The 18,475-nt window shown below is 30.9% G+C and overlaps 1 protein-coding gene across 1 annotated transcript; it reads left to right on the top strand.

Moving 5' to 3' along the window:
* LOC118040229 (uncharacterized) lies at window positions 1-5,388 on the top strand. The gene is made up of 2 exons (XM_035047120.2): window positions 1-884; window positions 5,131-5,388. The coding sequence occupies exons 1-2, from the start codon at window positions 216-218 to the stop codon at window positions 5,215-5,217; spliced, it is 756 nt and encodes a 251-aa protein (XP_034903011.1). The 5' UTR covers window positions 1-215; the 3' UTR covers window positions 5,218-5,388.
* The last annotated feature ends 13,087 nt before the right edge of the window (window positions 5,389-18,475 follow it).

Raw genomic sequence — 18,475 nt, 5'->3', positions numbered from 1 at the left:
CTCACTCCATCTCTCTTACCTTTCCTCAAAAGCAAAGCCGAGCAACACCAACGAAGTGTAGAAACTATAAGCTAGAAAAAGAGGATATTTATAAAACCAGAGTAGAGAGAAGAAGATCGAGAAGAAAACTGAGCTTCTTCTTCTTCTTCTTTCTTTTTTTTTTTTTTTTTTAATCAAAATAGCTACAAAAGAAAAGAGAAGAGAAGAGAAAAAGAATGCCACCCAACAGTAATCTCAGTAGTGGTGAGAACCCGACAACAAGACCTCGGCCACAACCACCGCCTTCAAACCAAGACCACCACCACCTATGCTACCCAACAACAGCAAGAACAACGTCGTCGTCGTCGTCCTCACCCTCCTTCAGAGGCTGCTGTTGTTGCCTCTTCCTCCTCTTCTCCCTCCTTGCCCTCCTAATTCTAGCCGTTTTCCTCGTCATAATGCTGGCAGTCAAACCCAAGAAACCCCAGTTCGATCTCCAACAGGTTGGAGTCCAGTACATGGGCATATCCGCACCCAATCCATCATCCTCTCCGGACCCCACAAGCACCGCCACACCAGCCTCCGCCTCTCTTTCTTTAACCATTAACATGCTGTTCACCGCTGTTAACCCAAATAAGGTAGGGATCAGGTACGGGGAGTCCAGTTTTACTGTCATGTACAGTGGGATTCCTTTGGGGAAGGCTTTAGTGCCTGGGTTTTATCAGGAAGCTCACAGTCAGAGACAGGTGAAGGCCACCATATCCGTTGATCGATATAGCTTGATGCAAGCTTATGCTTCTGATTTGATCAGAGATGCCTCCTTGAATGATCGTGTGGAGCTCAGAGTTCTCGGTCAAGTCGGTGCTAAGATCCGCGTTCTAGACTTCGATTCCCCTGGTGTTCAGGTCAGTCCATTTTTTATTATTAATATTTATATACCCAAAAAAAAAAAGAAAAAAAACTCCCCTCGTCTATGCATGGGTATATGAGTAATTTACTTTTTTTTTAGCATTCCCTGAAATAAAAAGATTGTCTGAGTATTTTTGGTAGTTGAATTTTCTTAGTATTACATGAAATAATATTTTTTTTAAAAATAGTAATCACTTGAGTATTAGATGAAATATTAATTTTTTTTTTATAAATTATAGTTTTTTTAATTAATATTTTAAGATAACGTTCGAGTGAAACTGTAATGTGTATTTATTAATTAAATACTTTAAAATATAATACTTGAAATAAAATGTAGCATGCACACATAAATAAACAAAGTCTAACTAAGATAATCAACTCGATACATATAACACATGTTTTAGAAAGGATGTTGCTATTATTTATTTATGTGAATGTGTTTAGATATAGGATGTTGACATTATTAATTCATCTCGTGGACAATTTAGTCAGAATTCATAGGCAATCGACGACATGTATCCCATAACACTTAGTGATGAGACAATTTTTTAGGCTCAATATTTTTTTTTTGCTTTTAAAGAGATCAAACCTATATATAAAAAAAAGTGTTAACTCATTCATAATGAATCTAATAAGCTGCCAAATTCATTTCTTCTAAGTTAGGCTACATGTTAAACCTAATTAATTTTAAAGATCTATATTAAGACCATATGATTCTATCTTAAATTATTAACATGATATTTTCATGTAAAAAATGATCATTTCCTAACATCTTTAGATGTATAAAAAGTAAGAAAATAATCATCTCCTTATACATGTTTGTGTATAAAAGGTTTTTCAAGAGCCTGCTATATTTCTATCTTGTTAATGATGTGTAAGATATTTTTATCTTTTATTAATGTTATTTGAAGAAAATGATTCTTTAGCCCCTTCACTCCCTTAAAACAATAAATTTCAAGGAGTATTAATACTCTTTGAACTATCCAGGTAAAATGTTTATTTTTTTTCTATTCTCCAAACTTATATATCTTAGTTTTTAGAGCACTAATCACACAAAAAACAAGAATAAATGCTTTTATTTTTTGAATCTAAAGTTATTTTTATTTATTTATTAACATTCTACTTAAAATTTTTAATTTTATCATCGGACTGTCTTTAAGTCCTATCGATGGGGATTGTTCTATAGGTACCAAAATTTATACCATCAATTTCATACTTCATAGCCTAAAAAAAAAGAAATGTTGACATGAATATTTGATTAATCAATGTCCAAACACCAAATAATCTTATTCTTTAGCATATAGGTTTTGGGATATCATCACTAATATTAATGTCATTAAACATTACATTACCCCAATGACATATTATGACTAATAATTAACTTTCTAGATTTTAGAGGGAAATTTTATAAAAATTATGAAACTTTAAAGGATTGTTTATAACTCTAGGAGGAGGATGGCGCCATCTTTAAGCCCTGCCTTTGTTGCCAAAGCAATTTAAAGGATCATTCAATAATTCTTGGTCCTTTGCTAGAGCGTGCTTTTTAATGGCAATTTAGGAAACTACATACGTACTTGGATGCTTCGATGTATATAGTATATGTTAGTGTCTCTGCATTCTATTCTATATAAAACAGTAAAGGGTATGGGTTTGTTTTTCATCCGTTCACATTTTATTGTAGACTTATTGTTTAAAATTATGCTTTTTTCCCCTTTAATTTGGTCTTCAAATTGTTTTTACACAATTGCATCCTTTTTAGGCCAAACTCAAAAATAATTAAGTCAAATTTGTTGAATAAGAACAAAATTAAAAGATAGAAAATCAAAGTAGAAAAAATACCAGAAATAAATGATGATTTCAAAGTTTACATAAAAAGTTTAATTTTGTCATTATACTTTAAACATTATACATATTCGATCTCTCAATATTTTTTCAATTCAATTTTGGTAATAATAATTTATTTTTGTTATTTGTTAGTTTCGATTTGAGAGAGGAGAGAGAGAGATTGCTAAATTCTAGTGGTAGAGAGAGAAGAATATCATTGACATCGATTTCAGCCACAAAAAAGTCGAGCTTTGTGTTAAATGATTTTATTTGATGAAGGGGGTTCGTATTAAGTGTTTTCTTTACCTTGAAAGTTCCTAAAAAAATGTATATGAGTTCTAGAAGATTTTTTTGTTTTAAACTGATTTTGGATTTTTGGATGGCTTTTTATGTTTTTTTAAGATGGATAAATTTATCAAGGTTCTTAAGGTGATTTTAGGTTTTTTTTTTTTTTTGGTGTTTTGGGTAAAAAATGGTTGAAATGAGTTTTTAGATTAAAAAAAAAAACATGCAGCTCTAATTCTACAATCACCACAGTGACTGAAAACTAGGCAAAATCAAATGACACATTGTTGGCCTTAACAAGCGATGTTTTGTTTGATTTTTTTTTTTTAAATCATGTTGTCCACCCCATCTACAATAAAAAGAAATATAAGGGTTAAAACATGTGGGTCTTAAGGCGGGCTAGCTTGGTTTACTAGGTCTTATATGCTTTTTTTTTTTTTCAAAATTATTATTTTATTTCTATTTAAATTAATATTATTTCTCAGTTTTATTTTGTTTATATAACATCTTTTAAAGAATAAGTATTTTTTTAGTTATTTTGTATGTATTTAGATTTTAAAAAGATTTTTCTTATTCATCTTATGATGCTTCTTTTTATCCTTCATATAAATGAACTTTATTTTTTAAAATAAAAAATGTTTATTTTCAAATAATATTTCAAATACATGCATATATTTTTTTTTCTTTTCTTTTATTAAATTAATTTAATATGTGTATTTATTTCTATTATCGTTTGATTGAATAAAAAATTATTTTAATAAAAAATTTAGCAAACATCACCAGGTAAATATCTCATCTTGTGATATTAAATATTTTGATTTACACTTGTCTATCGATTTTTGTATTTTTATTTTTAATTATCATTGATAATCTTGTTTTTTTTAATTAACACATATTTCTCAATGTACTTAATTACATGTATACATAAACTTTTTTATTTTTTATTAGAAATTTTTTTAACTACAAAAACATATCATAAAAGCTTTTATATACAATATTTTTATAGAAAAAAATACCCAACCCGTGACAAAACTTAGATCAAATAGCTAGTATGTTGCTATTACTTGTTTTGTTACTTGATCCACATGACAAGGTTTTTAAAAAATCAAGATGCTACCTAGATTCTTTATGGAAGCATTTAGTTACTATTTCAAAAAAAAAAAAAAAAAAAACAATTGGAATAAAAAGGGATGTGTTTTGTTTTTAAAATAACAAAAATCTTATTATAAAACTATCTTAAAAAATAATTTATTTTTATGTATTTGATTTTCATTAATTATTATATTCATTATGTAGCCAGAGCTGGTTTAAGATGAATAAAGGCTTTAAAAAAATTATAAACGAAATCTTTTAAAATGTTTAAGAAATATTTTTATTTTTATTCTTTATGTATTTTTGCCAAGTGGGGTATTGCTTCAATCTTCATTTATCCACAGTTAACTTCATGCACACGGGTGAAAGAAATTTCTTCTCGGTTTCCTCTACAAGTATAGTTCATGTTTAACTGTGGATATCACCTCCCAGCATCAATGAGCATGTGAACTGGTAATGGTTGGCTGGAATGTTTTAGGGTCCCTTTTTCTTGTCGTTTTGGAGGTATGCTGTGTGAAGAGCTCTATTATAGTGGGGCATGTCAGGTAGCAATCACATCTTCTACCTCCTCTGTTATAGTGAAACTGCTTTTGCTTTTGTTTGCTGTGGGGTATCCTTACCGCGTGGATGTGTCTTGTCTGGCTTGAATTTCTGGGTTTCATTTTGGTTTTATTATACATGTCCCTTTGAAATTTCAAGCTTGGCTTTTTGACAAAATGAACAAAAGCAACAGTCCTTCATGCATTGCTAGCCTCGATCATCTTCTCCCACATCATGGTTTCTCTTAGGTATTGGTTTTGTTCCCCATTTTTATAATCACATTTTGCCGGTGGATTTGTTTATTCTGTTCGCCTCATTCGTTATACTCCACGGCTGATTCAGGGTGGCCGATGGAAAACTCTCTACATGGTAAAAATCCAATTTGATTTTTTTATAAAAAAACTCAACACTGTTGTTTTAATTTTTTCTTGTTTTGATTATCCATGTTTTAGTAACTTTGATCAAACAAGGTGAAGATCTAATTTGAGTTGGAATGTGCAGGTATCAGTGGATTGTGCAATAGTGATAAGTCCAAGAAAACAGTCTCTTACTTACAAGCAGTGTGGATTTGATGGATTGAATGTTTGAAGGGCCACAAAAAAATCTATTTTTTCTTTCATTTTGTCTCGCGATAAACAAGAACAGAGAGAGAGAGAGGAGAAGAGGAAAAAGGGGAACGCTACACTTGTGAAAATGGGAGAGCAAAAGGTTTTCCCAAGATTTTGCAGAATCTTATATAGTATTATTATTTTTGCTTCATTGTGAAGGAAAGACTAAGATGCTTGCTGTGTGTAAACTGCCAAAACAGTTGCCCTTTTCGCACCCTCTCTTCCCCCCTGTGATATGGTGGCCGATGAAGCACTGGACATCCTCTCAGTTAATAAACTGTGTCAGGACTCCATACGTTGATGTGACACAGCGCAATTCCGGCACCATTAATTGTTGCCCTAGTTGCTTGGCTTTATCTATCAAGTCCTCTTGAGTGATGTGTGGTCCCATTTTCATCCACTTTGTAAATTAATGTCCAATTAAGGGAGTGATAGGATGTTATTTGATTATTAGTATCAATTGAGTCAATTTTATAGATATATAGTGTTGTTGAACAAGTTAATAATATATCGATAATTTTGAATAATTAAAACAAATACAAGGATAAAGTGGCACTAATTTGTTTTAAGAAAAAGAAATGGCGTGCTCGGTGAAACAAAATTTATTTTTAATGTAAAAATAATGTTTAGTTGTTGTTATTATGACTCAGGTAATAGAACTGATTGGATTTAATAAGTTGGTTTATTTAACCAGGTGATTAAATTGTCGGTGAATATGTCTTCTAGTCAATTAGTTTAAACCGTGAATTCCAAGCTAAGAACTAGCATGAACGATAGTGATTTTGCTCTAAGAGAAAATTCTAATGATCTTGGCGTAACTAAACAATACAAACATTTGTGGGTTCAATGTGAAATTCTTGACATTGATTTTTTTTCATGTAGAATATATTTATTATTAATAAAGATTTTTTTTATCTTTAATATTTATTTATATTTGATCAATGAATCTAATGTTTAATTAATGAGTCTAAAGTAAAGATATAAAGTTCACGGGACAAAAATACTTTGCAAATAAAATTATAAAATTATAATTATGATATTTATATTGCATCAAAGCATTGTCCATAAATGTTCCTGTCAATGTTATATTAAGACTAGATATTAATTAGAATTGTTGTGACTGCTACATATTATTATTATTTTTTTTATATATATATAAGAGGAAGTAGTTGCTCTCATAAACTGAGGTATAAGAGATATTAATTAGAGTTTTTTTTTTTTTGTTGTGACTGATACATATTATTATTTTTTTTTAATGAAAGGAAGCAGTTGCTCTTATAAATTGGGGTATGAGGGATACATGAAGCTAATACGTATGTGCTTGTCAAATGACTTGTATACTGAACTGACCCGTAAGAGAATTTCATATGGAGATCACCTATGTCTATGAAAAGGCTCTCATGATAATTTTTGAAGTGATTCTTAGACTTGATATCACTAAGTTATCTTATATATGAAGGAATTGTTTGAGATTGTGATAGCGGTGGCGGTTCAAAGTGCTTTTCGCTTAAAAATGCATCAAAATAAATTTTTTTTTTTATTTTTTTAAAATTATTTTTGACATCAATGCATCAAGAGAATCTTTAAACATTAAAAAAAATATTTTTTAAGCAAAAAACATTTTAAAAATTTTTCGAGAACGCGGTGCTCGAAGTATTATGCTTTGATCCTGACCACATGTTGTCCTAATCAAGAGTAATAAATGAGTAGATATTGGGTATAACATAAACTATATGAAGGTATTCGAGTGAACAAGAGAGGATTCATCACCCTAAGTGAACTAGAGAAAACAATCCAGTTGTTCTTAAATAATATTGATAGTGAAATTCTTAGCCAAGGTGGAATGAGTTTTGAAAAGAGTTACAGAATCTTATTCAAAGAGTTAATGACCATAATGTTAAGAACTAAAATGAGTTAACAAAGCAGACATACTTCATGCTATAATATTTAAATAGGAACATTCATGATGAAGGGATAATAATTACACTGAAAAACTAGTCACTAAAAGATTAAGTCAAACCACTTATCACTTTTCTAATATTTAGGGAATCATGATAGGTTGTAAGATTTTTTTTGAAATGAGACCATGACTTCCTTATGAATATAAGAAAAAATCTGAGATGATACAACTAGCTGAGGGGAATTGCCCAAGGACAAAAGCCAAGGAATTACCATACATAACTAAAGTACATTGTTCTATAAATAATATGAAGAAACTTATGTCAATTATTGGTTATGTGGATGAGACTCTTTTTAAAAGGATTTATGTGAGGATCGCCCATCTAATAAGAATTCCAGTAGATATTCTAACAGTCAGAGTCCTATTGCATTTCGGAGACCTAAATTATAGATGTTGACATGACCCCTACTATTAAGAAGTATGCTTAGAAGTATGCCTCGGTTTCTGCATGGGTGATAAGCAGCCCTCCACTGGTTCTTGGCTACTATTGGTTTATTATTTTGGATGTATCTGGGATGGTCCTCCTCCTTGCATGGCCGAATATTGATTGTGATTTTGTATGAATAGCTGGTGGTGTATCTGCATGCTGAGCTGCATCTGCATGGCTTCCTTGTTTTGCTGGATGTGATGTTGGCTTTCGGCTGATTCCTTTGTCCTGGCTTGGCTGGCTGGTAGCTAGGCTTGACTAGTAACGGGCAATATTATTTCTCTTGTTTGTTCTATGTGTGGTACTGTTGGCCTAATGGTTGTTTATTTAAAGTTATTTTCCTTGGGAGTTTGTTCCCATTTTGGTTTTGGGTTTCTGTTGCCCTTCTATCTGTATATATTTTGTGTTTATTGCTTTTGTGGCATTGTTACTTTTGATCTTAATATATTCTTACATTCGATCAAAAAAAGAAGAAGAAGTATGCTTAGATTTTGAATTTCCCAAACAGTCTTTATAAGGTTTACTTGGGAAAAAAAATTGAAGACACAACCACTAAAATTGCTAAATTGCTACACTTAAACAAAACTGGCCACTATAGAACAAATGATGGAAGTTTTAAGTGGAAGCTTATTAAAGCTAGGTTGGAGAAAAATAAAGATGAGGGGAAATTAGAAGATGAAAGATACCAAGCAATTTTCTTTGCCATCTTTGGGTTAGTGCTTTTCCATTAAAAGCTACTTGGATTATTAGTGTTGAAGCCGCTAATGCTTTTATTGAATATGAGAAAACAAAGAGCAACCATACTATAACCATCTTAGCTGAGACATTTTTATCACTGAACCATTGTAGATTATATAGAAGAGGTGCAATGAGATGTTGCATTCCTTATTATTCATATGGGTGGTAAGCCATTTAGAAACTCTGAGAAATGTTTTCAATAATTTCTAGTGGTTTAACATGAGGCCTTTAAAGCTTGTTATGAGTGAAGATTGGAGTAACTTGGATGAAAGAGCATAGGTAGAGAAATATCAGGTTGTCCTTCTTAGTAATTTAATATGAAATCCCATTAGGTAGGAAACTCCTTTTATATCATGAATTGCAGAGATAAAGCATAAGTATCACTAAGTGGACTATCTGGTTATATTAGTTATTCACTTTCATTTGTTATTAGGTAGTTTGGAGGAATTCAACTTGTACCAAAAACTTGGGGTTTAACTGAATACACTAGGTTGTTCAAGGATTCTAATTGTTTAGCTAAATTAGAAGTTAGAAGTTATCAAACAAGATTGAAGGCAACTACTATTGGTTTATAGAGGTGAAGAAGAAACTGAATTCCTAGTTAGTCCTAATTATTTAGTTTAGAGAAACAGTGGGTTATCAAGAGTATTTAATAACTTTGAAGTACAAGGCTCAATAATAGTTGGCGAAGCTGGACGGTTTGTCACCGAAGAACATAAAAGAAAGAGAATTGGTAATGAAGAGAGGCTGTAACATGAACTAAATAAGCTTAGAATTGAGCTAAGTCATAGAAAGAGTCAACATAAGATTTTAGAAAGCTAACTTATTGATGAGGATAAGATAAAGGCCTTTTTGAACCATCAATTATGAGAAATGATGAAAAGATAGTTGCTTTAATGTAAGACTTGGAACTAAGAAAGAGCAGCCAAAAAAAGATTAGTGAATTGCAAGATATAGCCAAAAAGTTTAAGGAGATTGCATAAGGGATCCAAAAATAGTTGAAAGAAAGGGTGACCAAGTATGATGATTTGGTAAGAAAACATTCGATGATAGAAAAAGAACTAGTTACTTTAAAAAGGGCTTTCAACAGCAAAGTAAATTTTGACAAGGAACTTATTGCTTCTTTAATAAAAGGAAAGAGATAATAGTATAAGAACAGGTTAATCAATCTTAGTATTGAAGTATGAAAAAAATTATGAGCTCAGTATTTGGCTCAAGCTGATGATGAAAGAGAAGTTAGAAAAACAGTTGAATCAGACATGAGGAACTACTAAGATAGAACAAATGCCTTAAGAGAACAAGTCATCATATTTCACTTTGAGTTAGAAATCCAAGAGGAGTAATTAAAGAATCTGAGAGGGCAATATCTAGAGGCTGAGGAAAAGCTGAGTAAACTAAGAATGATAAGATGACATTAGTAGATTTGATGTCTAAATGAACATAAAGATAACTGAACTTGATATTGAGCACGAAGAACCTCAAAAGGCTAGAGACTAAATCTAATGACTAGAAAGGAAAATTTAGATACTGAATAGAAATAATGAGTCATTAGCCACAAGCAATAATACACTGCTTCAAGACAACACTTTATTCCATTGTAAAATAGAATAGACAAATAGGTTAATTGATAGGGTGGCTCAATAGACAAATGAACTGTGAGTGAAGGCCTTTCTAATTAACAACAGTGCTAGCAGATACCAAGAATACTTAAATGATGTTTTACCCTTCATTAAAAATGTAACCAATAAAGGTATTGCTTTTAAGGATAAATAAAAATGTATAAGAATCTTATCTTTTCACATGTAAAAAAGGTCATTTCTATATGTAAGAACTATTTGTATTTATTGAATGAAAAAGGGCTTAGACTGGGCCCTTTTATAATGTACTCTCTAATGTGTATGTGATCTAATCGAGATGAGAACTTGGAAAAAGATCTTTTCAGATTTATTAGACTATGAGTTTTGCCTATATTCAATAAAAGAGTCATGAATTAACTCTTTATACTAGCTAATCCATATTCGATATATATGTATATATACTCTCATTTACATTCATATATGAGCATATATGCATATATGCTTTGGGTTTTAAATGTCATGTGTGTATATACAAGTTGAAATATAGGTCCTTGAAAAATCTACAACACTAGACTTTGATAAAGAAACATAAAAGACAAGGAATGTGCCTACTATGATGTTTATTTTCAAGGGGAGTTGGACTCCTTGAAACTCAATATGGCTGGCATTACTGGCCTACTCGAGTAGACACATAAGAATATCTTTGGTGAATGTTCATCTAATTGACTTGTGACCTTTATCCAAGCTTAGACTACAATTCAACCAGAAAAAGGGATAAGTGGCCAAGGTCAGGAACCCAACTACAATATGACATTCATACAACCGACTATACATGCACCATCCCCAATAACTATAGATGCAATTGCTAATGTGTTTCATAAGATAAAATACTTTGAGGATATCGAGTATGATAACATAACAACATTAGAGGCAGGAATGGTGGCCATTAAAAGTGTTGAGTTATATGATCCTTCCAAATTGCTAAGATGTGCCTTGTTTCAAATATGGTTGTGCTGAAATAATTTTGCATACCTGAATTCATGAAGTATACTATAACTCAATGTCCATCCATTTATCTTAAATCCTACTATAATAAGATGGTAGGGGTTGTGTAGGATGAAAACCTATTAATGCATTTCTTTCAAGATAGCTTTAGTGAAGCTGCATTAAATTGGAATATGAGGCTAGACAACATGAAAACTCGGAAGTTAAAGGATCTCGTAGATGCTTTTATTAAAAATTAGAAATACAACATGGACATTTCTACTGACAGGTCTAGTTTGTCTTTTTTTAAAAAAAAGAGATAAAAAGACTATGCATGAACATGCTCAATGATATAGAGATTTAGTCGCCTAAATACACCCCTTACTTTTAGATAAAGATATGGTCACCTTGTTTGATAATATCCCCAAAGCTCCCTATTATAAATATGCAATGGATAACTTAGCTCAGTAGTTTACAAATGTTATGAACAAGGAATATAAAGTGGAAGAACCATTGCACCCATAGAGAAATAGGGTTTTAAAGGGAAAAAATGATGTTAATAATGTCAAGGGTGGGTGTAAAAGTAAAAATAAAAATTTCCAAAATTACAACACTCAAACCCCTCGTCCCAAATTGCCAATCTCAACTTCAACTCATTTCCCACTAAAAAAACCCGAAATACAAAATAACCCAACTAAAAACAAAATTAAGAATCGACCAAAAAGAAACTACCAAAGAACCTAGGAACAGTTACCCCCACTACCCTTACCTTCGAGTGAAATGAACTAGAAGTTACTAAGTTTTGGCAAGTAGCTTCAGTTCCTATCACACAACTATAACCACTTAATCCTAATTAGTAAAAATCAGAGCTCACTTATGAATATCATGCAGGCATATATGGGCAAAACATTAAACTCTCCATATGTCCAAAAAAAAGCTTTTACAATTAATCAAAACGGGATGGATAACATTTGATGAAGGTTCTAATATAAATACAAATTCTCTGCCTAATTTATTAGTACTTAAAAGTATATTTTTATCAAGATTTTATATTATCATTTTGCACTTGAAGTATCAATAACTCCTTAACTAAAACATGTTTTATAATAACATATCTAATAATACAAGATACCTTTAATTTATGGTAAATATTCATCTTAAATGCAGACCTATCACATAAATGAAAGGATTGATTGATGAGTTTAAATACTGAAATTGAAAGGACAAAGAGAGGGCCAAACTTAGAAAAGAGATGTTGGTACAATCCAAACTAGAACACTATTTGGTAATTGGGTCATATCTAGAGTTGTAGATCTCAAATTTAGATCTGCTTTATATGGATAGAAAGGCAAGACATAAGGCCTACAACTTTCATTGGAGTCCAAGATTTAAAAATGTTGTTTTCAAGTCCAAATTATAGCAACAACAGAGAAGTCCGAATCTGTCTTGCAGCCCAGACACTATTCAGTATTTAGCCCATATCTCGAGTTCTAGAAGTCCAAATGACCTTAATGTTTTTTTCCTAGAAAGATAAGACAATTTCCTAGAACTTTCATGGTATAACTGGTTCCAATTCTGATGTTAGCAATGTCGTTTTGTTCAGACAGGAAGATAAGGATTTTCACCAAGTCAAGAGTTGGCCACCCACTCAATAATTAGTCATCAAATCAATAGTTTCAAATTGTGGTCTATAAAAGGAGTTATTTTCCATGCATTTAAGAGCTTGGTTGTTTAGACCGAGAACTTGCTCTTGCTCTCTCTCTTTATATTTTTTTGTAATTCTTAAGTTTTGCTTTCATTAATATCTTGTTTATGCTTTTCAATTCCTTTCCTTTACTTAGTTAACTTGTATCTTATTTATGTTCTTATTTTGTTTATTTATGTTTCTCTCTTTCATTATGTTTAGCTAAGTTTATTATATTAAGATGAAAAGGTTACACTAATGATGTAAGAATAAGGATAGTGTAAACTCAACATGGACTTTAATGTTTGATACTAACATGTTTTGTAATTGTTATCTTGTTCACTCTTAATACTTTGCTTGTTAAATGGTTAATCTAGATTTGTGTTGTATAACATTTGGTACAATAAATGCTTGACACTTTCATAGTCCAACCATATGGTATAACCTACACATGTTAACACGACCAAAAGCTTGATGTCTTCTCCCAAGTGCAGGAGTGTCGAAGTAATAAATAACCCGGCAAGACCGGGGTCGAACCACAGAGAGGTTAATTGTATAAATTATAAATAACAACGTAACAATAATAATGATGATAATAACAAAAGTAGTACTAGTACTAGTACTAGTACTAGTACTAGTAATAATAATAATAATACTCAGTACATGGCGTTGTTATACCTGAGAATGATCTAAAAGATCGGGTCACAGGTTTCCAGCCTATATACTAAGTTTATGAACAAATAATAACAACAACAACAACAACAACAACAATAATAAAGAAGAGAATGAAGAAATTAATGAGAACTTTGAGTTGAAAGATTAATGTAAGGATTAAACAACGATAAAAATAAATGTCAAGGTTAGAGGATCCACTAATGGTACTTCAAACAAGTATAGTATAAACTCTTATTACTCAATTGGAAACCACACATAAAGGAGCTTCCAATCAGATTATAAATTGTTAACATGATTACATTAGTTATCTTATTCGAATAAAGCTAATACTTGTAAATATTGGCAGGCATTCATAATTATAACTTATGTTAACAACAAATCAAGTTCCTTTCATAGCTCAGGTGTCGGTTATACCATACAGTATGGGCTATGAAAGTGCCAAGTATTTTTTATACCAAGTGTTATACAACATAAATCTAGATTAACCATTTAACAAGCAAAGTATTAAAAGTGAACAAGATAACAAATATAAAACATGTTAGTATCCAAAGTTAAGGTCCATGTTAAGTTTATATTATACTTATTCTTACACCATTAGTGTACCCTTTTCACCTTGACATAATTAACTTAGCTAAACATAATGAAAGAAAGAAACATAAATGAACAAGATAAAAACATAAATGAAAAAGAAGTTAACTAAGTAAAGGAAAGGAAATGAAGTGCATAAACTTGATATTAATGAAAGCAAAACATAAGCAATACAAAGAGAGAAAGCAAGAGCATGATCTTGATCTGGAAACCAAGATGCCTCAATACATGGTAAGTGCCTCCTTTTATAGGCTAAAATTTGGAACTATTGATTTGTTAATTAATTGATGAGTGGGTGGCCACATCTTGACTTGGTGACAATCCTTATCTTCTTGTCTGAACAAGACGTCATTGCTAACATCATAATTTGCCCAGAATCCTCAGGAATGTTCTAGGAAATTGTCTCAGCTTTCCAACAAAAAAAAGATGAGGTCATTTGGACTTCTAGAACTCAAGATATGGGCTGAACACTAAATAGTGTATGGGCTACTGGACAGCTTCGGACTTATTCGTTGTTCCTCCAGTTTGGACTTCAAAACGGCCCTTTTAAATCTTGGGCTCCCATGAAAGTTGTAGGCCTTTGTCTTACCTTTCCATCCATATAAAATGGACCTAAATCCGAGATCTAGAGCTCCAAATATGATCCAATTACCGAGCAATGTTCTGGTTTGGACTGCACCCGCATCTCTTTTCTAAGTTTGACCATCTCTTCGTCCTTTCACTTTCAATACTTAAACTCATCAATCAATCCTTTTATTTATGTGATAGACCTGCATTTAAGATGAGCATTTACCATAAATTAAGGTATCTTATAGTATCAAACTTGTTATTATAAAACATGCTTTAGTTAAGGAGTTATTGATACTTCAAGTGCAAAATGATGATATAAAACCTTGATAAACATGCACTTTTAAGTACTAATCACATGTGCTATGAAAGGAACTTGATTTGTTGTTAACATGAGTTATAATCATGAATACCTGACAATATTTACATGTATTAGCATTATTTGAATAAGATAACTAATATAATCATGTTAACAATTTATAATCCGATTGGAACCTCCTTTGTGTGTGATTTCCTGTTGAGTAATAAGAGTTTATACTATACTTGTTTGAAATACCATTAGTGGATCCTCTAACCTTGACACTTGTTTTTATCATTGTTTAATTCTCACATTGATCTTCCATCTCAAAATTCTGGTCAACTTCTTATTCTTCTTCTTTTTTATTATTTTTGTTGTTATTGTTGTTGTTGTTGTTGTTGTTTATAATTTATACAATTAATCTCCATGTTGTTTGACCCTGATTTTGCCAAGTTATTTATTACTTCGACACTCCTGAACTTGGAGAAGACATCAATTTTTTGATCATGTTAATAATCATGTTATATGTAATGGAACTGTAAATGCACTAAAGACTTGAGGCCTAAGGACTTAAAGGTGTCTCTAGATGGGATCTATAAAATGCTCGTAAGTGCTAGATATAAGAAAATTTGTTGTGAGAATAAGCTAATGAATAAAAGTCATCTGATTGATCAATATGAAGATTTCTTTAATAAAATGATACATATGCTAACTTAAGGCACTTGCGAATTAAAAAGGCAACGAGAAAAGAGATACTTGTAGTTGATAAACATAGAAAGAATATAAAAGTTTGACAGGTATAATTTTCTGTCAATGGGTTGTCCAAATTCATTTTGTCCAAACCCAAAGTAGCAAGTAATGTGAGATATAGTGTTTTTCCATATAATTATGGGTTTTTCTTCCAAAGCTCACAACCAACACCTGTTTTTCAAAGAGACATTGGAGGTTTGACTCGTAGTGGAAGGTGCTTTACACCTGAAGAGCTTGAGAAGCAAAGAAAAGCAAAGGTTAAAGAGGTAGTTAACTTGTTTGAGGAAATAAATAAACCTATAATTGAATAAGAAACTAACAAATTCTTAAAGTTGATGAAGCACAATGAGTATAATGTTGTTCAGCAACTCAAAGGAACTCATGCTAGGTATCTATGCTATATTTGACCTTAAGCTCTGAACCACACCGAAAGGCTTTATAAAAGATGATAAACAAGGCATTTGTGTCTCAAGATATAAGTCAAAAGACTATGGAGCACTTGGTAAGCAAATTCAAGCCTTAAATTATATGTATTTTGCTGAAGATGAGCTAGACCCTGAGAGTACTAAACACAATAAACTGTCATATATCACGATACAGTGCAAAGATGTTTTGATAGGAAAGGTATTGATTGATAATTACTCTACATTGAATGTGTTACTAAGAGACATGCTAGAGGACATGCTTATTGATATATCTCATATAAAGTTGCGTACCAAGATGGCAAAGGCGTATGATGGCTCACTAAGACAAATAGTTGAGACGTTGAAAATAAAGCTATATGTGGGACCACAAATGTTTATGGTAAAACTACAAGTGATGAATATTCATCCTTTTAATAACATATTGTTGGGAAGGCCTTGTGTAATGACCCTATTTTTTTTCTACTTAGAATCTAGCAGAGTTTTCCTTATATTATTCCCATACTAAGTTATTGACTCAATAATTTTCATAACTTGCAAACAATAATTTTAATATTTGTCCCATTATCCTAGATTTCCTTAACTTGGCCATAAGATCAAGTTCCCATTTTTCTTCAATATTCGCTCAATAGAGCAATTCTTATAATATTCCATATTTATGAAAAATAATAGTACAATTAATTTACTTACAACATAATTCAAGACACATGTTCTTATAAATATTAAAAGGATATCCAAAGTAAAGTACTACTAAATTATATCATACTTTAAAGAGACAATTTCTTTAAATAGATCTTCAATAATTATATTAGATAAGCAATTACAATTTTATATACAAAATTATATTACAAAAAAATATTTGTTCTTCCAAATATATCATTTGATTAGATAAAAAAATACAAATTCATATATCACGCTCGGTGTTGCGAGGTACCTAAAAAGTTATTATATATTTTAGACATAGTAAGTTTTACACTTAAAGATAATTAAATATTATGACCTACGTATACATGTATATATGTATTCACCACATCCTTTATCAAATAATTTATCTTTATTATTTCCTTACATTCGCAAATCAATATCATTAATACCAATTCTTGCGGACATACCAAGATCATCACTGGCCTAAACTAGGCATTTATTCTATCAATAAATCATCTAGATACTCTAATTGACCATTAACCAGGGCACTAATCACATTATCCAGTGAATTAGTTTATTTGATTGCTCTTATTTTTTTTATTTGTGGGCTAAGCTTAGCCCATATGACTGGATATATCCATAAAACTTTAAGGCTTTGTTTGGCCTATCCTAATTTTGCAAAGGAGAAACTCATTTTTCTTCCCTCAAGACATGTTTGGCCAACAAGCCCATAGCCCTAATCATGCATTTTTCTCCTTTTCATATTTGACCCATTGCCAAACAAACCCCAGAAGAATTTTAAAAAATCTGAAAAATTCAAAGACCATTTAAAAATTATTTTTAAATCCCTCACATGTTTTTTCAACCATTTCATTTAATATTCGAGCTGTAAACTTACACTGTAGATATTAACCCAATATTAAATATACATGCTTTTCTTTAAAATTTCAAAAAAATACAAAAAAATCCAAAATTCCTTATTTAAAAAGTACAAAAATACAATTTCATTTGTGTGCATACGACCAAATTCTAAACTTTTCATTCATATTTTATAAAAAAAATAAAAATTACATTTTATCATACTTTGAAAAATACAAAAATCAATTAATGTATCATAATAAGTTTGTGATTATCCATTAAGATTTGACCAAAATTTCAAAAACACCACAAAAATCAATCTATTTAATTAATATTTGGGATATGAACTTTATAATCTAATGCATATTCCTAATATTAAATTAAATGAATTGAAAAAAATAAAATGTTAAGAAATAATTGTAAATTTTTATATTTAGGGGTATAAATTACTATATAAAGTATATCCTCGTGTATTAAAGACACAAAATTAAATTAAATACACTATTAAAACTTAGGCCTTAGAATTGTTAAGTTTTAGCTTGATAACGCAAAGATCTCCTTACTAAAGGGAATATATTTTGAGCCCACAGATATAAAGACCTCCTTACTAAAAGGAATTTAACTCAATTCCATAAGATAGGGACCTCCTTACTGAGAAGAACCTTTCTTAAACTTTAGACAGACCAACAAATATAAATATGACTTAGAGAAAAAAAAAAAAACAATCAATCAATATTGCAACTTACCATAGCAGGGTGTATTAGGGTGATGTGTCTTCCTCATGCATAATTAATCCCCTTACCTAGACTATTGCAGATCATAGGTTTTCTAGTGACCATAATACAAAATGGCAACTCATGAACCCTTCAAATCGTAATTTAATAATTAATCCAAACATATCTAAAACCCCATTAATCTAGAAGAAAGATCTATCATTCATCATCGTGCACGCCGCAATAGGGATTTTAAAATTAGATAAAAAGACCAATTCATCCAAAAAAGGATGTTTCCATAACATGGGGAACCATGACTATGTGGATAGGGACTTATGCTCTATTAAACTAA

The sequence above is a fragment of the Populus alba genome, chromosome 1 (genome assembly GCF_005239225.2).
Source record: "Populus alba chromosome 1, ASM523922v2, whole genome shotgun sequence".
Classification (NCBI taxonomy): Eukaryota; Viridiplantae; Streptophyta; class Magnoliopsida; order Malpighiales; family Salicaceae; genus Populus; species Populus alba.
The sequence above is the reverse complement of the archived record's forward strand: the minus strand, read 5'-3'. Positions and strand labels throughout refer to the sequence as shown.